The sequence below is a fragment of the Aphelocoma coerulescens genome, chromosome 1A (genome assembly GCF_041296385.1).
Source record: "Aphelocoma coerulescens isolate FSJ_1873_10779 chromosome 1A, UR_Acoe_1.0, whole genome shotgun sequence".
NCBI lineage: Eukaryota > Metazoa > Chordata > Aves > Passeriformes > Corvidae > Aphelocoma > Aphelocoma coerulescens.
Window position 1 is genome coordinate 41347789 of NC_091014.1, and position 25139 is coordinate 41372927.

General features: G+C 35.7%; 1 protein-coding gene across 1 annotated transcript in view; it reads right to left on the minus strand.

Annotated features, from left to right (window-relative positions):
- The window catches only part of PPFIA2 (PTPRF interacting protein alpha 2), a 148555-nt gene that overhangs the window by 109309 nt on the left and 14107 nt on the right, over positions 1-25139 (minus strand). Inside the window, exons 2-3 of the mRNA XM_068999746.1 lie at positions 12001-12102; positions 2481-2645 (exon numbers count right to left, since the gene is read on the minus strand). Coding sequence (XP_068855847.1) covers positions 2481-2591 — 111 coding nt within the window. The 5' untranslated portion in view covers positions 2592-2645; positions 12001-12102. The remainder of the gene's footprint in view (positions 1-2480; positions 2646-12000; positions 12103-25139) is intronic.

Consider the following 25139-nt stretch of genomic DNA (forward strand, 5'->3'; position numbering starts at 1 on the left):
ACAGGACCCTAAACAACCTGAAACAGTTGGCCATGCTTTGAGCAGGAGGTTGGGCCAGATGTCTCTGAGGAGGTCCAACCCACATTGTTCTACTAATCCCTGAAAATCTTCAATGCATTTTTATAGGTGGATTGATATCTTATTTCTGAAGGGTCTGAAACAAATCTAACTTACATAATTTTTCTGTCACCATGCAGAATATATGACTCACATGCCATAAAAATTTTTTAGCACATTTGGGCGCATGCAGCCTTTTTTACTTTCATTATTTTTAAATAAAAATCACCATACTGCTGACAATTTGTGAAAGCATTATATTATCAAGTATCTGGGCAATATATGCAATGTCTTTGATCCAATCCTTCCAGAGACACTGTAACAAAACCAGGTATTTTTATATAGGATCTGTACTTGAAAATAATATGTGCTGGATTTATAACAAATAATTTTAAAATAATTTATTAAACTGTTTTATTGACTCATCTCAGAATGTTTTATAGTAAAAGTATGATTCATTGCATCAAAATAAAAAAGGTTCCACACATAGGTAAACAGCATGTAGGAAAAAGTAATTTTGACCAATCAATTTTTTAACTTGTTTTATAATGGAGCACATCTTCTGTTAACATGATTGCAGATGATTGACTTTTCTACAGTGATAATTGTCATTACCACTGGGACAGGCATCAATTAGATGCATAAAATGTCTACCTGTATCATTCCAAAATTTTTTAATGTGCTGAATACTGATTTTACCAGTTACATTCAAAATAATGTAAAAATAGATTTTCAACAATGTAAATAAAAGTTTTCTATAATATAAGCCAAAATATTACAGGTAGCTTCAATCTAATTCTGTACAATGTTTTTCAAAATGGGATGTAAAACAAATTGCGTAGTACCAAAACACTAAACGATCAAAAAGGAAGATATGTAAGAGGTACACAGCTGTTGAATAATCAGAATCTATTTCAGGTTTAGTTCTTATTATTTCTCATACTTTTCCAACACAATGTCAAAAAGTATAAAAGCTGGAGAGTTCCCTACCCTAGTTTATCGATGTTTAAAGCTGGATGAAAGATCAAAGCTCAGACCATAAACCCCATCAATCCTCAAAAGATCCTTTTAATAATACAGGATTTTTAAAGTCTTAATGACATCCAAAAGCTTATTACAGTGGCTATAAGTCATTATATTTCCTTTTCTAGATTTTCTTTAAAGATGCTTTCATGATATCTGAGTAGACCATATAACCCAAAAGATATACTTAAGCACATAACAATTTTTGATTTAGTCTAAGTTCCTTAAATTTATTTAACTTTGAACCTGATAGCTAACCCAGCATGACTCATAACCCACAGTGTCTCATCCCTCCATTACCAATGATATATATATTACTGTATATCTCCAGTTAAATCAGTTCCTTAAACATATTCAACATTCTGAGCATATTTCTGAGTTTAAAAAAGGTGAATTTATTACTGTGAGACCATTAAACTGGTTCTATACAATGCAGCTCATCTGTGCAGTCAATGGTTTCAGATGCTGTGCTGCACAATGTCATCCCTGCTTACCTAACCATCTCAAACAGAGAAGCAACTCAGCAGCAGCAATGAGCAAATCAGCCAAAACAGACCCCATAAGGAACGAGGTTCTTTGCTCATGAGCCGTTTCTCACATGCTCCCTGCATATGTAGTTTTGAGGCACTTACTAATTCAGACACATCACCTTCTGAGCATATTGTTTCTAGACATGAACTAGATTCTGAATTCATGTATGCAATACTCAAGGTGATAATTGATAGTTGTACAAAGCTTGTTTCACACGAAATAGTCTTTCCAGCACAGGATACATGAGGAATGCAGTGGAAAGACCCTCTTAATTAGCATGACGATGCAGTTATCAGTGGTTTTTATCTTGATTCTGCAGGCCCCTCATTACCTCTGATAATGAAGAACGTAATACTTAGGTTACGTTACTTGTAAAGGGAACACTGTCCTCATGTAGCAAAGGCTAAAAAAGATCTTTGAAATTTAGGAGATTTTCCTCCTAAAAATATCTAAGAGCCAAGTTCCCTTATGTAGTCAGGAACATCTCATTCTGCCTCTCTGTGTGTTTTCAAAATTTGAGATATACCTACATTTTCATGGCCATAACTTAGAAGCACATTTTACACCCAATAAATTCCACAGGGTCATCTTTATTTAGTGCTAAATAGGAGAAGCATGTCTGGTAGGGGTGAGATTTGCTTATTTTGAAAAGTCACTTCTATTGTCTACAAAGGATAGCTGAAGTGACCTCAAGTGCACTACAGCTATTGGCCAGACATTCTTACAGATTTCTCTGGATACCTGTAAATGCTCTAAGTGCAGGATTTATTTCAAGGAGTAAACAAACAATGCTGTTGTTCTGCTGCATCATAAAGCACAATTAAGCAAGTTAAAGAGTGTATTTAGTAAGCTTTTCTCTCATACTGTACCTTTTCATCCAAAGCCTTGTGGTGCTCAAACAGAGATTTCAGAGCTTTGAGGACCTCAACTTCACTGGAAACTCCTGAGGGAGACTGTGCTTGCCGTTTCACCACTGTCATCCTCAGGGACCTTTCGTGTCTCGAGACAAGGCACTCCAAATGCTCCAGTAACAGCTATTGGATTTGAAATAAAAAGTTATTAATTTCTGTGCACCTAAATGCCACAGAAATTCTAACTACAAAGTGGATGATACCAAACAGCAATTTTCTTGGCAACCTCATTGTAGGAGAGATTGCTGGAAGTATTAGCAATATTATTTCATGTTTCTAAATCAGATGGAGTAAGTGAAAAAGTAGAAAATCTACTCATGATTTCACTTAAAACTCTGCTATGAAAAGCAAGAACAACAGATCACTAAGCATAGAATCACTAAATTTAACTAAATTAATCACATATTTACAGTATTATTTGTGATGGTAGTTGATGAGCATTGACAACCAAGTAACCACCAAAGACAGTCTAAAGAATCATGCAAAAATATTAAATAAGTTTACAATTAATTCAGCCTAACTTTAACATATTTTCAATTTCTCTTGAAACTAACTCAACAAAATATGTAAAAGTGAACAGTACATTTTACTAGATTTATAAGACTACTCATTAGAACTGTCAGAGCACATGCTTTGAAATGTTCATTGTCTCTTGTATTACAAACACAATGGAAATCAGAGAAGTCCATAAATATCTGTAAAAGAGACTATAAATAACATACTCTAAAAACATAATATAATTAGTTTTCATTATTACTCTGAGGTTAAAGGAAAAATTAAAATGGTATGTTGATGTTTTATAGACAATTCCCCATTTGTCTATACATTCATAGGGCTACCCTGCTGTTCTTAGAAGCTGAACATTAAAGAGACTTGGTTAGCTGTAAGGTTAAATCAGGGTAGCTAAATTCATGAATCAGAATGCATGTTAAATGCATTGTAATTACAACAAACAATTATATCTAAGTCATTGAACTGGAAATCTGAAAGTTACTTAGATAATTGCTTATTATTTCTCTTTTGATGTGGTTCTTAATATAGCTACTATTTGTAAATATCCACAAATATTCTCAGTCACATAATGGTTTTTATTCTTACATGAATTAATAGACATAGAAGAGCAAAAGCAGAGGGCAATTGCATTAGAGACATAGTATGTTGATATTATATTAAGTCAGGAATGATTATTGTTCGGTGTCATTTTTGCATCAAACATGGTTCTCATGTTTAGGTTTGCACCTGGTTACTATGTTACAATAACTATATTCTTCACAAAAAGTAGTAAATGCACATGTGAACAATGTTAGTACAATGAGATTTGTAACTACTCCCTGCAATTCAAGAAAGGAGGGTCTCCCTATAATTTCTGAATCCAAGTGGTGGCCTGTATTTACAAAAAGAAAATGAACAAGAAGATTTCTCATCCCTGGAGGGCTGACAGCAGATATAGGTGGATTTTTAATTATTTGAGGCAGTCCAAAGTAGCACAAAAGTCTGAAGAGACCTCTTAATGATATAGAGCCATCAAGCATTCAGTATGGGGCTGTGGGAAGTTTGCAAAGTAAATGAGAACGGAATATTTTCCAAATATTTACAGAGTATTTCTGTTCATAGTAGCTCTTAAATAAATAGTTAATTGCTATGATGAATAGAACCGAATTGCTGTGTTTTGGTCTAAATTTGTGTATCTTCATGGTTTTTCTAGGCCATCTAGTTTATCTGGGAGAGAGCTGGAGGAAAGCAAGTCAATAGCTGATTTCTAACTGCAACCTACTCTCTGCCCTGTCTCTTCAAAGAGTCTGTGAGGACATTTCCTTCTCTGTGCAGCCTGACTCTGCCCCACTTCATAGCCCCGGGGTAGCCAGAATCTGACTCTAATCCATACTGTGCACTTAGATTTTCCCACAGTCATTCCCATGTCCTGGATGATTCTATTAGAGCCTGGCTCATCCTGATCTGCTCTCTTTATGCAGAAACTTTTCAATGCATCATAGCTGCATCTGGATCAGTCTAAATCCAGCCAAAAAGCTACAGATTTCTGAAGAAATTGGGATAAAAGGGAAAACATTGATCCACAGTTGACTTTTAATATGGCTATTCCTTCCAAAGGTCTGTAGTTGTCTAATGCTCAAACTGATAGCCACTAAAGCAGTCCAGAATAACAAAACCTTGGCAAACGTTTTTTCAGCCTGACTCTGAGCAAATTTCTCATATTTGCTCTGAATGACTTCTCTCCCAGACAAATGCTGTGATGACCAGGGACTTCTGAGATCCTGTATGCAAGTCTTAGTTGGAAGAGCAAATGGGAAAATCTGGTTTAGGAGAGAAGAAAAGTGATGGTCACATGGAAGAATATTCATGAGAGAAGGAATTACACATAACCTACAGCAGAGCGATAAATAAGGAACACACAAAAAGCCCTTAACATGCATCCAGACCCTCATTTTGAACTGGTGCAGACGGATGATCCCAAAAGGGAATCAGAAGTCAGCACGGACAGAAGAAAGACAAGAAACTTGCTAGAGCAAAGGCAGAATGGGGACTGAAGAGTCATGAAGAGACACAACTAAGTTAAACAAGGTTTTCAAGTATAAGAGAGCAGAATGGTGGGCACTCAGAATTTCTAATGGGGTGATTGTGGAGGAACAGTACAGCACTCAAGCTTTTTGCAGAGCTGCAGATAACATATTAAACTTTAGGTTATGTTACTGCCATGTTAGAAACATGTATAATACTAAACCAAGGACAATGACCCATCTAATATACACAAAAGCTAAGTTTGCTTTTAGCTTAGAACTACCATTTCAGAGGAGAAAAAAACATATGCCAATGTCTGCATACATTTCATAGTTACTCAATAAATCAAGCGCCAAGTGCTGTGTTGCCTATTTTACTGTATACAGATATCACAGCTAAGTGTCAAAAGACCCATGGAGAACTAAACCACTGCTTGTGGACATTTCATACATTTTCTTTCTGTTCTTTTTGACTCAAGCTGCTAGCAGTCACTCATTCTTCTGGAAAATACCTCTGAACACTGGAATTTTCCTTGCCATCAGCTCTCGGAATGCTCAAGAAGGCATGTTAACATAGGTTTCTGGTTTGTAAGAATTTCTTATTTTTGCTTTTCAACAAAAATCATCTCTATTTCTTCACAAATTCTGTGAGGATTCAGCTCCCTCAGCTGCTCCTTGTAAGACTTGTGCTTCAGACCTTTCACCATTTTTGTTGCTCTATGTTGGATATGTAACAATAGCTGCTGTTTTATTCAACTTTTCCCCAATTAAAATTATATTTTAAAAAGGGATAATAGATCTTCCCTGCTTCTCTGGGAAGAGCAAATGTCAACAACACTGACAGAATTATGAAGTGTCTCAAGGCTACAATGACAGGGGAAGGGAATATAAACATAAAAAATTGACATTGAAGATGATGATGTTTCCAACAAATGTTTAACATCTGAAGGAAATCACAATAACTTGTGGGCATGCTGAGGACTTTCCTCCCCATATGTAGTTCAAGAATTAATATTGCAAATGGTTGTGAGAACATCACAAGATTTTATGATGAAATAACATTGCAACAATGCTGGTACTTCATTTAAACTACAAAAATTTGTTAGAAACAGGTTTAGGGAATTTCAGTAAGCTGCAATTAAACTCTGGCATTAATAGTGATCATGGGCTGCTGAGCATTTTCTGCTCCCTCACACTGTGTCAAGCTGTTACAGTTGTCAAGTACTCAGAGGGACAGGCATCTTGCAGAGAAAAGAAGATGAAGATCAACAGCAGCAGGTAGGACAGAATCACCCACGCATCATTGCTATGCTTTTCCTACTGGAAAGCATAAGCTTGACAATGAATGATGAAATGATCTGACAAGGGAGTTTTATGCTGGGCAAATTTTAGGATGCTCAAGATGCCGTGCTGATGATTGTATCTTATGTAAATAAGATTGTTTCTGGAGCTCTGGACTTTTTATAAGCATAAAAAAAGTATAAAAATAATAATTTAAAGACTGAAAAGTGCTCTGGTGCATATTTTTTGAATGAATGTAGCATCTTTAAAGTGCTAATTATAACTAAATGAAAAAGAAGAGAGAAAATATTTAGAATATACCCAGCTTCCTGTATTTCACAAATCACTTACAAAGCACTAGTGGAAGAGATGGATTTCTTTGAAATGGAAACGCATGGTTAGATTTAATGGTATAAACTACATCAGTGTAGGTTATCACCTACTCCATTATACTACACCATCGTGACTACATGGACACTGATTTACATATAGAAAATTAAAGAAGTTAAAACATTCATTTTTAGGAATGATGGCTCAATAAGTTGAAATTAGTGTGACTCAATAGAGTTTGCTACTACAGGACCTCGATTTTAATCAGTATAAAATATTTTATCTTAACTTACATTATTTTCAAAAAACTTGTTTGTAAAGAAAGTTCACAGCAGGATAACAAATGGAGAAATTAAAGAATCAGCAGATGGTGATGGAGAGAAAAGGAGATCAATGAATAATGAATACAGGGAAAAAAACATAAAAGGCTTTTAGTAAAATGAGACAGCCTTAAGGTATTCCTTGGAGGAATGGGGTAACCCACTAAAAAGACAATTCTCTTTTGAGGTCCAGCTTAGAATTTGTCACCAACACAGGAAAAACTGAATTTTCTTTCAGTCTGTATTTAGAACTCACATTGTTCAGTGAATCTTCATCTCTGGTGTGAGCAGAGAAGACAAGTAAAATAAGCAGACATGGGGTTGAGGACTATCTCTAAAATCAGTTACAAAATCAGTGATTTTCTTCGTCGTTGTTCCACAGTGATGGAAACCACTTTTCACCTGTGGTCAGCTGATGTGACCTCCAACAGCTACACTGGTAAATTAACAGTGAAAATCTTTCTCTGGAAAAACAAAGTTAGAGCCCAACTGCTGCAGTATGTCCATGTCTGTCCTTCTGTACAGAAACCAAAACGCAAGCAGCCTAAAACCTTAATGAAATCCCCCATATGGGAAACCAAGGTATGAAAGAAAATGTAATGATCAGGATAATGATACAAAGTAATAGGAAGAAAAGGGGTTTTATAAGAATAATGAATACAAATATAATAACTATTAGACTACACAGATTACCTGAAAACGCAGGTATTAAATAACTATATATTACATTTACTATCTGTTGTCACACTACTTACTGACAGGAGCTCTTTTTCTTGAAAGAAGAGACACATGAATCTACAAGATAGTTAATAATATTGAGGCAATGATATATACTGTGATTTATATTAGCGAAATAATGTTTTTCCATTTGCAGAACTTTAGGAGACAGATATATTTATTTTCATGTGTATAGCATTTTTTGACTGTAAGAACTCCTCATGTTTAAAAAAAAAATAGAGTACCTGATTCATTTTCAGCACCTATTAAGTGGATTTAATTAAAAGGCCCTATGAGAAAATGAGCTAAAGTAGGTAAAACCTTGCTTTAAAATATATTCTCAGAGTTTCCCAACAGAGTAGAAGAGAATTTAAATCATAGAATATAGGGTTAAGTTCTGATCTATAGGTATTATGAGACTGCAGTGGATAATTGAAGATGTTTCATAAACCATTCCATAAGGAATTGAGACAGAAAGATATGAATAAAATTAGATACAAGTCATCCTTGTTCACTTTAATAAGTGCTTTATCTCCTAAGGCATGAAGCAAAATAGAGTTGATGACACTGGTACTGCTGTTTCATTTGTGAACACAGGTTTAATTTTTTTGTTTCTAAACTGTTAGAACTAGAATATTTCAGATTAATTTAAGTAAAAAAAAATTATTCTATATTCAAAAAGCATATGTATGGGTCTGGTCCTTTTTTGTTGTTGTAGGGAAAAATCCACAATCAGATTAATCCATATCAGTATTGTAACATTTTTTCACCTACCAAACCAACCCCCAAATTTTCTCATAATAATATCCTGATCTAATAAGTTAAACCTATGGAGTTTTTCCACTTCTAAGGAATACAGACTGAGACAAAAAAAATCTTTCCATTTTAATTTAAACAGCCAAGGTAGTGTTATTTTATAATTTCCATTAAATAATATGCTAGATCACACTGACTCTTCCAGCTTTGCAAAAGATGCTATCTTTCCACATGCTATAGGTGATCATTCTATGTAGAGAATATCCAGAGAAATAACTGTAAGAGTTTTTATTAAAATATTTTTGTATGTTTTAAAGGTCCCATACAATGGTCTTCCAGAGAGAACCTGTCTGTCTTCCTGTCAGCAATGCCTCACAATCAGTGCTCCCACACTTTCTATCAAAACAGCAGAGTGTCGTGTACTGATAGATTAAGTTGCCAGCTACGTTCATAACTTGGATATATTTCTACTGTAATACGTCAGAAAAAGTTAATTATCATATGGAGTAAAAATACAGATTCAACAGCAAATGCTTAAGAATGCTGCTAGAAGGATTGAGTAGGGATTTGATTAAATATTGGGGTAAGGTTTAATTTCTGTCATTTTGGCTGAGATCTGAAGTGTATGTGTCCCAAAAAATGTAATTCCATCATGGTCTCTCTCTAATGCATGTTACCATCAGGGTCTAGCTTGGCGCAGAGCGGGAAATCAGGATGGGAAATCAGTTTTGTGTTTTGTTTGTTTATTTACGTGATTAGCAAAAATTCTCTGAGGCTGTTGCCAGGTAATAAAGAAAAACATAGCTGTGGGTCTAGAGTAAAGTAAATACTGCCAGTTAGGCATAATTGAAATGCAAAGGGAACCTGGAAGGCTGGTGTGTACTCAGGACCTGACAGAATTGCCGCTTTCATGCCTTTCTGCTGATATTCAGTTTGAAGCAAAACAAATCAAACAATATCTTTTTTGCTGTTACCCCAGGGAACGAAAAGACAATGGATTAAAAAATTCAGATGTTGTAATTCAGAACTTAGCCTTTTCATTTAAAAGCAGTAGGAAGTCTTACTTAGGACATAGTGGTGTCTGTGAGCAGTTCCACCACTATGGGTGGTTATGCATGAGTGTGTCCTCGGGGCTCAGGTGAGCCTCATTAATGTAGCCAAGGGCTAGAGCTAGCCTTCTAGGGCTGGCTCAAGTGTGAGCATTGGAGGGATGGACAAAAGATGCATTATTTGGACTAACTTTATATGTGAGAAAAGACATTTAATTTTCTCACTGTGAAAGTGTATCAGTGGTCCTCCAAATATTATTTTATTAGAATCCTTCTTCTAAATTAACAGAAAAATTTTGGAGCAATTTTTTCTCTTACAAAATATTAATGCTGTTTTGCATTAATAACACCATAAATCTCAGTTTGCAAAAGGGCCTCTTTATAGGCAATGCCTTCACAATGAATGCTGCTAGAAATCTCATCACTAGCACATAATCAACACTGTATGTTGAAAACAACAGTTTTGCATCCAAAATACTCATCTTCCCCTATCAAAGGAGAGTCCCTATAGAAGGCAGTATGAATATACAGCCAGCTCTGGGACATATTGTAGTATATGGTAGCTTAAAGCCTGGCAAGAACACAAATATGACATGAGGGGGTGATAACTTATTAATGAAAATGCTAGGGGTCTGGGTAAGGCATGTCTCTGAATTTTTCTCTCTCCTTCTCCATTAATACTTGGACTGTATCTTACCCTTGTTTGCTGTACCATCTCCTGCATTCCATATATTTTTTCATAGCCTAAACATTTTGAACTCCAATACCTAACTTCATCTTCATTTTGAAAACACACTTTTAGCATTTACTAATTTTAACTGCAAGGACTTGCAAGGATTATCACACTATAACTCCCATTTGTTGATATTAGGTCTCCTGGAAAACCTCTTATCGATTTCTGTTTTCTGTAGCACAAGAAACATAAGAATCCATGATCTTTAAGCTTCTTGCTCTGTAAAGAAACTGCCTATGACAGAGATTAGTCTGACTTAGGAGATGACTTACAGTTGAGTCATCTTCCTTCTCTCTCACAGTTCTTTGGCGAGTGACTATCTTTGGCTACTAGGCTGTCTTAGAAATTTTGCTTGTCTGCACTGCTTATATCAGGCCCACACTAGGTATTGATGCACTGCAGTTTTAATACACTAAAGATGGTGTTCAGTGGACTTGGTTTTTTAATTAAATACTAAAGTAATACACATGTAGAAGTTAATGATAATTTAAGTAGCTATAGAAAGTCTTTTCTTCAGCTGAAATGATTTGCTAAACCTGGAAAATGCAGTGCAATTCCTACATGTTTCTTGTAATTAATTAATGAATCAATTAATGGGAGAAAAAGTAGGTCTCACCTGTACCTCCTGTAAGGTTTTCCAAACCCATCACTTCTAAGAATTTTGTGCTAAATGTGATCATTTCCTGAACATCCAGGAAAGCATAGAGGTAGATGGGTCAGCTTTGCCTCTTTGTAGGCATCTGTTTCATCTGTCCTCCCTTGAATTTCTGAACTCTATGGCACCCTGGTGCTATAGATGGAAAGAAGAAAGCAGGGAGAAAGGCCCTTTCTCAGGTCTTCTGTCATATATATTGTTAGATTCCCTTCAGAATGTAAGTTATCTGACAAAGAGATGTTATCTGAGCAGAGGAGGGAAACAGGAAAAGTTACACAGTTCACAGAAGAATGAAATATGGATAGGAGAAATCATCCTTGGTGTTCAACCTCTGAGATCTATTTTGTATGTTCATTACCACCCTGACTCCTGCCTGATCTGAGACTACACTATCTCTTTTCTCCCACCTTACCACAACACCATAAAGTCTCCTCTGCTACCCTCTTGTGTTTCTTGATCAATTCTGCCTTTGCCCAGACACTTTTATGTGCAAATTATTTTATTCTGAAAATGATTCTGTACATCATTTGAGAATTTTCAGAAGGTGCTGTCACATATATTCTTGTTCCCAGACAGAATAATATCTTCTGATTGAAGCAGGACATGATAAATTTCAGGACTGAATCTTGTCCCCCTTCAGCTGTATGGCAAATGACATTTACTTCAAGGGTCACATGGCTGCATGTAGACTAAATAACAGACTGCCTGTGGTATGTGCAGCACGCTTCATCTCATCCTTATTCAGATCAAATCCAAGGTACAAGGCAAAACTGGGTCTATTGTAACCCTGCCTTTTGCCTTGATAGGAGATGCAGATATGTGCAGGCTACTCAGGCTTGGAAGGCTGCATGAGTCCCTTGCTTTAGAAGACATTTAAACTGAATGACCTTACCATGTTACATACTAAATCTCCTGTAACTGTAATTGTTTGTAATATATCTGGCTAATACACTAATTTCCTCCAGGACTGTAGCATAGTAGATACATCCTGCTACTTAGAACCTCCTTCACTCATGAAAATGCTGGATTTTTTTGTCTTCTTATTCATACAAATGAAGATCTAGATTTATATGTAAGTTTACACATACATGATATCTAGAAAATGTCTGCTGTATACTTACTCTTGTGTTGTTTCTTTCAGCTTTTAGTTCTGAAATCTCTTCCTCTTTTTCAAGCAGCTGTTCCCTGCATGCATTTAATTCTTTTGTCAATGCAGCAAATTCCTGTAGAATAAAATTATATATGAAGTTACTCAAGATGTAAGCACTAGGACAATCAAATCCATATGCATTCTAGAGTTTGTGGATTTAAATAATATTTAGAAATCATCAACACAAACTAAAATAGCATATGTAAGCTTCAGCATCTACCAAAATAATTTCAAGTGTAGACATAGCTAATAAAAAGTGACTACCGATTTAAGGTTAGAAAAAAAGAAGAGTCAAAATGATGGCAACATCTCCCATACATAAGCTATCAGAACCACACCAGAAGAAGAACAGAACTGGCCAATTTCATAGCAACAGAGACACCACATTTCACACATAAGGAGGTCCAACTCAACATACCCACTTAGGAGCGTTCTTGCCACTCTGTAAGGCAGCCTTTGCAATATAGCATGTGAGAAAAAAGTTAAAATCTATCTAATATCAGATTAACATAAGTAATACATGAGTTGTGAAAAAAATACTCGATATTGAACTTAACTATTAAAATGTATTTGGTCGTTGTAGTGAAAGGCTGTGATGACTCAGAACAATATTTTGTAGTTGGAATGAGTTTCCTATGAATTAACAACATAAAATGAAACTGGATTTTAAGCTGCTCCTGATATTAAGTTTTATGCATGCAACTAATAGGTATTCTGAAAAACATCTTTTAGTTGTCAAAATTTCTATTACAATGTCTTGACTTTACCATTGCTGTAACTCTTCAACAATACACATAAATTTTTGTCTATACAAAGGGCAGTCATAGAGTTGTCATTAATTTCAATAAGGAAAAGGCTTCACTTCATATGTGTTTACTTTTGACAGGCATAAGATATACTAAATTGTAGTGGTTAAGTCTATCCTTTACAGAAAAAAGATTCTACATGTCTCACAAGAACAGTAAGGTAAAGGATGAAAAACCTTTAAATTTGTGATCATGTATTGAGAAAAAAAAATGTCTTGAACAGCACTGATGTTAACAAAGATGTATACATATTTTAAAATACTAGGTTAATTTCAGTTTGACCAAAACAGTCAGGGCTTAAGAGCCCACCAGCCCATCAGGCAGTTAAACTGCGCTCCAAGAGAAAGCAGCCCAATAGAGAAACATATCCAGGTGGTTTAGCTTATCAGTCAGAAGGATGAAGCTGGCGCTAAATCTATTTATTTAAGACAAAAGCTAGCAATGATGTCAAAAGGGCTTGGTTTTCTGCTTCTCCTCAAGCTGCAGAATGCAGCTTTTATCTGAACTAAATAACTGTTCAACAGAAGTTTGGTGGGTATTCCTTGTCTTATTCTGTTTTAGTCAAGTTTTTAAATAGTTAACAGTATATGTTATTATATATTAAACATTATTAAAATAAATTTCAAGTGATATTCTGACAACATGTAACTAAGAGTGCATTTTTTTTCATTTTTCTGCAGCTGGAACTGGAGGCACAGTAAACCTCCATTCAAATTGCATGGTAAGAAAGAAAGAAAGCATTGTTCTGATATCCACAACAGATTTAGACACTGGCTATTGATCACATGAACCATATCATGATGTTTTGTGTCATACCTCCTAATCAGTCTTGGCTTTTTACATCCTAGTGCTCAGGTACATTTAAGACTACACAGTATATTTTGACGTTAAAACCCTTACCTTAGCTTTGAAAATGAGATTTATATCATAACACTACTCCCTTGCTTTTCAAAAGTATCATTAAAACTTCTGCCTGTAGGTCTTAAGCTAGGATGCAGAAACGCCAGTTCAGCAGTGTTATTCTGTTCAGATATTTTTTTAAAATCTCCTGTCCTTAAGGTTATGTCATATTACATACTGAATGAAAAATCATTGTTAATAGAAAGCTAATGGTCTCAACTCACATTGAATATGGATTTTGAAGCACAAAACCACACATAAACACATATTTCTCTATATCCCTTCAGGGTGGAGCCCTTGTTACTAATGTACATACACATGGATTAGTATCTGTAATACTTTCAGAGTCTCACAGAATAAACTTTCAGTGTAATCTATGGAATATGTTGTTGCTGTTTGTTTTCTCATTTCTTTGTATTGTTTCAATGGGAATTAAAATAGACATTTTGGCATATGCTTGGGCATCCGGATGGGTGACAGGTGGTGGAAAGGATAAAAAATGTCATCTGGTGACTTACAATTCAAGTTCTGAACTACAGTAAGGCAAACCAGTCTGGTGACATGCATTTTCTCCTTTCCTTGGAAACAGAAAAAGATACATTTATCAAATTGCACATCTTTGCTGTGCCAAGGCAAGACTACTACCAGTACAGTCCCTAATGCCTTGGACAATATAATCTCACATAACAAAGTAATGAAGCTCCTACTAACTTGTTGAGCAGCACAATTTATTCTTAGGGTAATTTTGTCTGGTCATCAGCTTGTTTTCCCTTACTTTTAAGCAAATCATTACTCAAATTTCTGCTCCCAGAGAGTCCCATGTCTAATGTAATGTTTTTTCAGCCTCCAAATACTTTCAGCTTATATTCATAATATCTATTAGCATTTAACTTAGCTGGGCTACCTGTGTCCAGTGTTTTACACCTTGTTACTTGAGTGGCCAACATTGTCCTTTCAAGCCTATTAATTATTCAGTTGCTGCTGCTCTCTGAAATTTCTCTGTGCTTTTGACATACCTGCAGTGCAAGCATTTACAACAAGCAGTCACCTCTTCATGTGTCTGTAGCTCAAGTGGCCAACTTCATCTGAAGTACTAGAGACTGCTCATTCATCAAGAGCTTGGAGTTCTCCAAATTGAATGATGGCAGAAAGAGGGCCTTATTCCTTGTGTTTATATAATGAGCCTTTTACAGGGAAAGTCTCAAAGTAAATGGAGTTTTCCCTAGAGCTTTACAAATTATTATTTCTGTCACATCTGTTTTGATAAATTAATAACTAGAATAACAGCTCACAACTTCCAAATAATACTTCCAAAACTAAATGTAAAACTTATTTTAAAAATAACCAATTCATCCAAGATATCCCTGTGACCAGTGCTCTAGGAAACATTTTTTTTCCCACAGGTTCTACACTAAGCAAAGCATATTTTTGTCTTAACATAACACCCAGTTATGTAATAAATAATGTGATAATAATGACCTCTGCTCATGCAATTGCCTCATATGTATATACAGGGATCAAGGGAATACTGTCATTTGGAATTGCTGTTTGCAGCAGAAATCTTGCATGGTCAGTGACCACGACAGTCGGTCATACTTTGGGAGCCCTGAAGGTAGTATCTGTTGCATAACTAATAGGAGTTGACAGGCACAACTGCAGTTTTAAAACTCATGTAGAAGTTATGTGGCAGTAAAGCTAATTAAGAACTGAAGTGAATTAGAACTCTATGAAAATTATTCAGCTGATTACACTGGTTTTATACTATACCACGACGTCAAGATGTTTGCAATTTTTTTCAAGATAAACAACCTGAGAAAGAGCATTGTTTGAATAAACTGAATAAACATTATCTCAGAGCCTATCTTAACTGCTGCTTCTCTTTTTGTCTTACTACTTGGCCTATGAAATTAAGCCTTGAAAAGCAATTCAACAGAAATTTGTAGCCACTAAAAGGACCACTAAGAGTTCCCAATAAAAAAATTCAAGGACCTTCCCAGTGAAGCAGCTGAAATACAGCTGGAGCAGAGGCTGGAGGGTGCCTGAGAGAATGGGATGCCATTGGGAGACGAAGGCTGGCAGCGCTGACAGATGTGCTGGCAGCAGGACTGGGCAGGGGAGGCATACTACAGCTCTCTTACCATTAAATTTCCGCCTCTAGGGGCTGGCTCAAGAAATCCTGCTTTCATTGTTTTTTGTTCCCAGGAAAGGCCTGGCAAGATTAATGTTTTATGACCAAATATGCATAAAACATAGATAACTAGTCTCCAAGTTGAGGGTATGCCACAGAAATCGAGATCTCATATCTCTGATGCTCATCTGTTCAGAATACGATCCAGTCTAAATTGAGCTGAAATGAATGCAGTCTCTCGTCATCCCCCCAAAAAATACTGAAATAAAGTAGAAATTTTATAATAGCAATAATAAAAACAAATGAAAAACACGTAAAATTCAGTTTTGGAGACACTGAGGAGATTCAGCTTAAAATCTCCTCCTCTGGATTTTCCATCATTAAACCACAATTTCATTTCAGGAATGAGTGCGTGGACTAATCTCTGAATGGAAAAAAAAAAAGGTAGAGGCTTATAATTTCTATTTTACATTCAACACAAGCTACGTCAACCAAGTCGCTTTCCTACAAATTTAGATGTAATAAATTTAACACAGGAAATCACTATCTACCACAATTCACTCAGAGTTTTAACCTTTTATTTGTTATGTTTTCATCCGATTCATTTGTGTGTGGTCAGAAAAAATAAAAGGTATCTTCTTTCTTTTCTTGTTATTCCTTTATTGGAAATTTTCTTGGAAATTCTCCATGCCTTTTAAATGACCAAGGATTTATTTTAGCAATTTTTTCAGAACACAGACTTCATTCTTGCTGACTCTTATTAACAGGTCAAAATACAAAAAAACTCTGAATGGAATTCACTATTTATTTTCCTTCTACAGAGAAGTCATAATAAATACTCCTTGATTCTAAACTAAGTAGAATGCCAGATTTTCCCCATCCCTGGTAGTGTTCATGGCCAGGCTGGATGGGGCTTAGAGCAACCTGGTCTAGTGAGCGGTGTCCTGCCCATGATAGGGGGGTCAGAACTAAATGATCTTTAAGGTCCCTTCCAATTCAGGTCATTCTGTGATTCCATGATTCTATGATTTAAACACATGGGTTTGGCGTCAGTCATCTAAAACATTCATTGTTACATTACTGCTCAAAATAAGAATTCATTTGTACACAGGTTTTAGGTTTGACATGTACCCTGAAATAATGTATTATAACAGGACCTGGGTAAAAAAATGGAAATCTTTTTGGATCTCAGGACTAAAATTTTGATCTCTTCATACATAAAAGCAAAACTTTCAAAATTGTAGAATAGTCTCTGAATTACTCTCTTAAAAATATCAGTTTGCACTATGATGTTGTTTTTATACAGTGTTTTCTGTACTTCTCCACAAAGTAATTCAAGCAAAATTGATCTAGTCTCTGTTTTCCACATTTTTTAGGCACTGGAATTTATTTTTTAACACCCATTCAAAAAAATTGGCCACCAGTAGTATATTATACAAAGAAACGTCTGATGTGGGTTGGCCACATCATGTCGAACTACTGTGGCTCTAATATGAACTGAATGTTACTTTGACTCGCACCACACTTGCACAGATAGGGAATAATTCTTCTTTAAAGAGAGTGGCTCTTCCAGTGGTTCTGACAGAGACATCAATTGTGTTTCAAACTATCAAGGATTTACCAACACTGGTTTGGGTTGCCTAGTGGTCTGCAAGACATCTAGAATGTGGGAAGTGGGATTGAGCATCACAATGTGAGAGTTCCATTAACTGACAAAGCAAGACGAAGAGTTGCACCAGGGGAGGAATAGACTGGATATTAGGAAACAGGCTAAGCAGGGAAGTGGTGGAATCACCATCGCTGGAAGCATTGGAAAAATGTGTGGATGTGGCACTTAGGGACATGATTTAGTGGTGGATGTGGCAGTGCTGGGTTAACGATTGGCCTCAATGATTTTAGAGGTCTTTTCCAACCTTCACTGTTCAGTGATTCTAAGATAATGACAAGATTTCTGTTATGTAAGAGAGAGAACTGAGTGTCCTGGTTTCAGCTAGGGTAGAGTTAATTTCTTCCCAGTAGCTGTTACAGTGCTGTGTTTTGGATTTGGAATGAGAATGGTGTTGATAACACACTGATGTTTTGGTTTTTGGCTAAGTTGTGTTTATCCTAAGCCAAGGACCAATTTTTTATCTTTTCTCATGCTCTGTCAGTGAGGAGGCACACAAAAGAAACTGGGGAGGAGCATAGCTGGGACGGGTGACCTGAAATGACCAAAGGGACACCACAGAATGTCATGCCCAGTATGTAAACTGGGGGGAGTTGCTGGAAGAGCAGCTGATCTGGGTTCAGGAAGGGGGGGTTCTGGTATTGGTCAGCATGTGGTGAGCGACTGCATTGTGCATCACTTGTTTTTTTCCCATTCTTATTATTCACCATTATTATTCTATTTTACTTTATTTTCCCTTATTAAACTGTTTTTATCTCAGCAAACAAATTTTACTTCAATTCCCCTCCCCATTCCACCAGAAGAGGAGATAACAGAGGGGAGGTTGAGCGAATGGCTCTGTGGTGTTTCATCTCCAGCTAAAACCATGTCATTCAGTAGCACAGTGGACTTGAGACCCCATTTTAAATTTTTTTTTTTTCAGAAATGTGGGCAGGGACTGAAATTTTGAAATGTGTAAACATCTACCCACACAGAAGCACACAGTCAATGCTCCTTAGAAGAAAAGAAAAACATTTCAGAGGCTCAGAGCCCATGGAAATATCTATAAGAATTGATATTTCCAATACATTCACTGAACACAAAAATCAGACAAATGGAGAACTATTATATGGCTTTCCATCAAGATTTCCTCCCTTAAATAATCAGTTGAATCTATATCAGATTTTGAACTAAGCCTTACAAATATTTACTTATCCAGCCATCCCCTTCTGGGTAGAAGAAATCATCTCAAGTCTCTCTGTGCATGGCCTGATACTATGAATGAGTAATTTACTATGATGACTGGGGTCCCAGAGTAAGAGAGATATAACTGCTTTTTTGAGCAAATAGAAAAACACTCAATTACCATTTCAGTATCTGAAAAAAATTAAAAATTCACACAAAAAAAAGCCCCCAAAACTTGCTTCTAGAAAAGAACCCAAAATAATAATAGACTGAGGATTATTCTAGATAGAATTCATACATCTGATTAAGATAATTCAAACATATTGAATGGATATACATAGAAATATTTTGGTGTAGCTTTGTGATCTCTGTAAACTGAATTTTATAGAAATATCACCTAAATTCACTAGCTATATCATGTTATTTTCATGATTTTTTAGAACAAGAGTACCACAATATTCAAAATTATATTTCAAAATTCAGTCAAAAAGAAGCTTTAAATGCACCTGTTTACATGCTAGTTGATGCGACAGCCAGTCTAGATAAATTCAAAGATAACAAAGAACAACCACTGTCAGGACTCGTGATGTAATCTGCCTGATTTTGCTAGTACACATTTGCCATGTAAAGATTAATTCCCCCAGATTTTCGAAGTCAAAGAGGATCACCACAGCAACATGAGCATTATGGCAATGGCTCAGTTTCTGGCAATGATTTTCTCACACAGGATTACTTCAGGGAGAAATCTGACACTACAGACAGAAGTTATGGCACAAATATGCCATGGTAGTTTTCACCTGAATCTAGGGCAATAATAATAGGACGATAATTCATTTGATTTTGGCAATATAACCAGAAGCAACAATCCATGTATAACTCCCTAATGAGTACCAAACAGCCAAACATTAATCTCTTTTCCATTATTTCCCAAATTAGCTTGAAAATTGTCATGTAAAAGTTTAAATTGTACATGACCACCAGCTAAAACGTGCCCAGTTGGCTTTTTCACAGTTAAATTATTCTTAATGGAAAACTGCTGAATAAAGTGTGCAATCTGCTGACTTATTAATATTTCCCATGTCCTCTATTTAAATAATTTGAATTTGGTGTTCTGTATTATCTATTGTGTACTTATCACTAAAATTTATGCTTTCTGAAGAATAATGTCCAGCCAGCAGGTATCGGTCAGTTAAAACACTTACAGTAGCAATAAAACAGAAGAAAAAGGGGGGGAAAAAGGCATAATAGAATTAATAACATTTTTCTTCTTTTTTAATCTAGAATCTCTTGTGTTCTGTGAGACTCTTCAGATTATGATAAGAGATGTGAGTTGACAAAAGCTTAAAAAAATGATCTCAAGCACAAGATAGTAGATGAAAAAATTCAATGTTATTTATTTGTAATCCTTAGTATCAGGCTATAAAGCTTGAGGCTTCAAAGGACTTGATAGCCTCCTTCCCTTAAAAAAGGCAGAAATTTTAATAATTCTAAAATGTAGCTCTTTAATACTTTTTAATATTTTTATTATAATGTAGCCAATCCAATTATACCAAATGAGTCATTCTCCCATATTTATGAACAAGAATGAACTTAAAGTCTTTTTTCTTTCCCCATAAAAAAGGCAGATTGAAAATTTAAAGGTCTCTTGTCTTGCAGATCATGTAAACTAGATTGGTTTGGTTTGGAACAGATATCACAGTGAATGACAGTAACACACTCTGATACTCTCAAATAACCCTAGTTGTGTCTTTAGTGCTTTGCTCCTGACTGATGGGAACACTGAGGCACAGAGGGTGGGTCTACAAGAAAATTAAACATCTGTCAGACTAGTACTGAAAAGGGATGGGACAAAACATCACTCATACAAACATCTGTAAACACAATAAAGCTGAATTTGTAGTTCAGGTGTGGGAGTTTAAAAAAGCTCATAATATTATATACAGTATAGGATGAAACTGCAGGCTGGCTTACAATGTGTATTCAGAATGTTTTACTACACACACTGGACTGTTTTTTGTAGAAGTATTACTCATGTGCAATACTATGGCAGCACAGTTTCCAGAAGTGGGATGAAAGTGTTGTTAGTTGCGACTGTAGGGATTTTTTTCCTTAAATCATACTACTGTAGTATGGAAGTGAGTCAGCTACATAATAAGGGGAATTATACCATCCACTTTTTGTCTGTTTAAAAATTAATGCCTTTGTTTTATAGATATTCATGTTCACTTTTTCTTAAAGTACATAAATAAATTGCACATACAGCTATGTTGCAGACTACAGCATATAATCAAGTGACATCTTTTAACATAAAAGATATTTGTACCAATATGCCTTGATTGATCAAATATTGTACTGCATAAAAACTGACAACAATTTACTCCTCCACTTAGAAAATTTTTCATCTATTGAGAAGTAAAAAGAGTAAAATACGGTCTAAAATGACAGATTATGACTAATTTAAAAAATAATTTTATGGAAAATGGGATTGATTTTATTCCACTTAATCAGTTATATATTTTCCCAGATATTTAATTATTAATATTACTAAAGATGGGATATGGTCACAGAGCAGTAGCATAGCACAGAATAAATTCCTGCATTGAAGTACAAGACTACAACCTCCCACAGTCAGCACAGTCTGAATTCATGCTTACCATCCTACTTCTTTTTTTTTTTTTTCCTCACAAATTTAAAATAAACACAAAGTTATAAAAAGAATAAGCCTGGACAATATGCAAATTATTGAAGTGCTTTACAGACTGTACAATGGCTTCAGCACATCAATGCACACATACAGCCCTCATTATAAGGCAGATTGAGGTCAGTACATGGCCCTAAGAAATAACCTAAAATAAATCCTGACAGAGAGGATATATGAAGGGTGGCTATAAGAAGCAACACATACTTACCAGTAAACAGAATAGGTCTTCCATTATAATGTTGGATAAGGAATGTGCAGCTTATTTTGGTACCAATTCCAGTTTCCTAGTCTAGCTGAATTTTAGCATCCCTGACTCACTTTCCAAACTCTTTACTTTCCTTGCTTCTCCACAGAACAACTTGTTTTCTCCCAGGCAAACCTGACAAAATACAGCATGACCTTTTCTTCTCCCTCATTTTGTGTAACTGTCCTGACACTTGTCTCCTTCTCTGCTTTCTCAGCATTGTCTCTGGGTAAATTTTATCCATGATCACACATTCAGTTATTATTAATAGGTCAACAAGTCCCCTGTTCTGATTCAGAAACCAACCTTCCTTCCACAGTATAACAATATTTTTTACCCTTTCACAATTTATACCAAATAACTAACATCAAATAATTTAGTATTTTAAATTTTTCTTTTTTTCCAGATTTTTGCTCTTTTCCAGTTTCCAATTTTTTTCATTAATTTACTCAGTATAAACCTACAGAAAAAGAGAAGGATGAAAAAGATGCAAACATGCTTAATTCTACTATTTTTAATAACTTCCAAACTTCAAAATATTAATCATTTTAGATTCTAACCAAAAAATCATCAAGTTAAAAAGTTGGAGTTTTTCTTTTTCTTTTTTTTCAGAGGAAGATTTGTACAGAATCTAGTCTACTAATTGACTTTATCCACCAACTGATCTCTTTCCATAAACTATATTTGATCTTTTCCTGGCAAGAATAATTCTAATGGATCATTGAGGATGCAAATATTAGATTTTCTATATCCAAGCTGGTCACCCAAGAGCAGCAAAAGTGAAAAAATGTACTTTTAGGATGTGATTGATCCATCATGGCTCCATTTGTATCTTTTGGGTTGAAAGGAACTGCACCTTTGAAATGCTTTTTTGTTTTTCTCTATAGGGTTTCTATAAAGACAATTGGGAAAGTGACCTCTTCTGCACTGTAGATGGCTGCTTATGGTCTGGCCTGTCCCAGCAGAACTAAAGCTTCACTGTAACAAGTAAATAAAACTGCTAAATAAAACTAATCCCTAAATCAGGAATCACTTCATAATTGGTAACCCTGGTGGCAATAATCTTGCCGTCCCCCTTGCCCCTCCAAAAATTTGTTGAAAATATAAAATATAAATTGGTCATAATTATCTCATTCTTTTAGGTGCTAGTGTTCAGCTGCAGCTGTATGGGGGTTTGGCTCTTGGGGAAGGCAACAAGACAGGTGTCCTGAGTCACAGCAAGGTTAAACTGCTGCCAAAGCAGTTCAGAGCAGTGTTAGGAAAACCCTCTGTAAGAATAATTAAGCAACAAGCCTGGCTGTGCAGGAATTGTGGTGACACACTTTCACTGACAACTGAGGCAAGTGCCTGTGGGGGCTTATGGTATTGTTTTAATGGAAAAAGGTGGGATAAGTGACATTTGGAAGATATTTCCATTTTTTAAGTCCATGACAAGGAATCTATATATATGGCTTCACTGTGTGAATTGCAGATCCTTTAACTTAGATGACTAGAGTGTAAATTGTGATGATACTGCATACACAGAGCTTTCTTGATGTGTGTGCTGCAGATAATTTAAGCCATGGATTTCACGAATTTGCTTTCTGTTTGATAACTGAAAACATGGGACTTTTTCTTCATATGTTGACTTGCTCTCTTTCCAGTTAGTCCAACTAAGAGTTAGCTAATATTTGCAAAGTACAAATGTGTACCTCATGAAGGAATCCCAATTTTGCTTGGGATATATACTGAACCTTGTTTCAGATACTGAAGTTTTTAACATCAATCTTTCATTTTGTCTATACTATTGCAATGAAATTTAAAAATTTCAGCGGTGAAAACAAGCTAATTAGTCACAGATGTTCTTTATCAGAAGAAATATGATGAATTGGTAATTACTGACATAGACTTTGTCCTGAGGAAAAATATACAATGTAGTTACAGATGCCAAGAAAACCAAATTAAGGAAGGGTGTATTCTGTATTAGAAATTGCACAGATTTTATTAACAAAGAACTTATTAACCTCTGTGCCTTTATTGAAAATAAAGAAATAGTAAAACATCTTAAAATTACGTTAGCATTCAGACACTGGCATCTATTTTTTTTTTTTTTTTTTAAGACTACAGGGTAGTTGATATAAAACACTTTGAGGTTTTTGAAATCTCTTTCTCTCTCTGCTCTCCCCTCTCCCCCTCCTATTTCTGTCTATCTCTGTCACTCACATTTACTGTTAAATAAAATCCATACTATTGACTTTGGCACATGATCTTGTTTGCACTTTAATTTGAGCAGAGGTATCTCTTAATAACCAGATCATAAACAAAGCAGTGGTTCAACACATAAGAAAAAATGCTGCTAATCAAGGGCTCTGTAGAACTCCAGTGATTGTGTTCAATAAGTACTACATTTACATCAAAATACAGCCTCATTAGCAATACATTCTTTAGCTGCCCACTGGACAGGTAGGTGGTCCAGAGGCAGATTCTGCTCAGAGCCTGGGAAATTCATGGATCTTTGTCCACATTTTTTATTTAGTCCTTCAGGCACTGACAGTGGCTGTGCAGTGCAGGAGAACAGCTTGACTTCCAGAAGAACAGTACCTCAAAATTGGGACCTAGTCCATGACTTCTAAGAAGGGGTGAGTTATCTGTTCTGATGACGAATGCATGCACATCCATGAGTTTTGTTGCATGTTTTGCCAGACCTATCCACATAGGTGTATGATCACCTCACATAAACACTACACAATATATGAACTACAGGTAAGTTTTGTTCGTTTTTCAGGTAATTCAGATTACTCCACTGAACACTATCCATGTTTCTCCAGAAAAAGCAGAAATCAGAAATTGACAAACACAGAGATTTATTTATTTTTTAAAGTTCTATTTAAGATATTTACTACAGGGCTGTGTCAGAGGAAGGTTTGCTACCTAATGTTCAGACACATCAGAAACAGTTGGGCTTATTTGAAGTGTGACTGACTGCCACTTTGAAAACTGAATCATATTTGCCAACCCAGGTCCAGCGTTTCAGACACAAGTTACACTTCAAACAACTCTAGTTGCCTTTGAGGTGCTGCAGAGCTCCTGTTTCTGTTTGAAGTTCATTATCCTACTACATTACTACCAATTCAATGTTACATCTGTCCCCTTTTACGACACTGTGTCTACTGATAACTAAATAAACAGACATGACAATGTTCAGGACAGAGTGTACGTGATAACTTCGAGCTCTTCTGTCCAGGAAAGCTAGGATTAAAGCTACCACCACAAGATATGATGGAGTCACATGAAGGGGAGAGAAAATAAAAGTTATCTTTCTAAGGCAGTATTTTAGTGAAATTCATACACAATTGGAAATGCACACATACAGACTTAAATACTCTCACCAGATATGTTTACACCCCATAAAAAGCCAGACTCAGACTATAACAGTCACATAAATCCTGCAGAAAAGACCTCCTTAGTTCTCCATTCTCTAGGGAATGCATGCCCTTTTCCACTTGTAACAAAAGCAGTGGG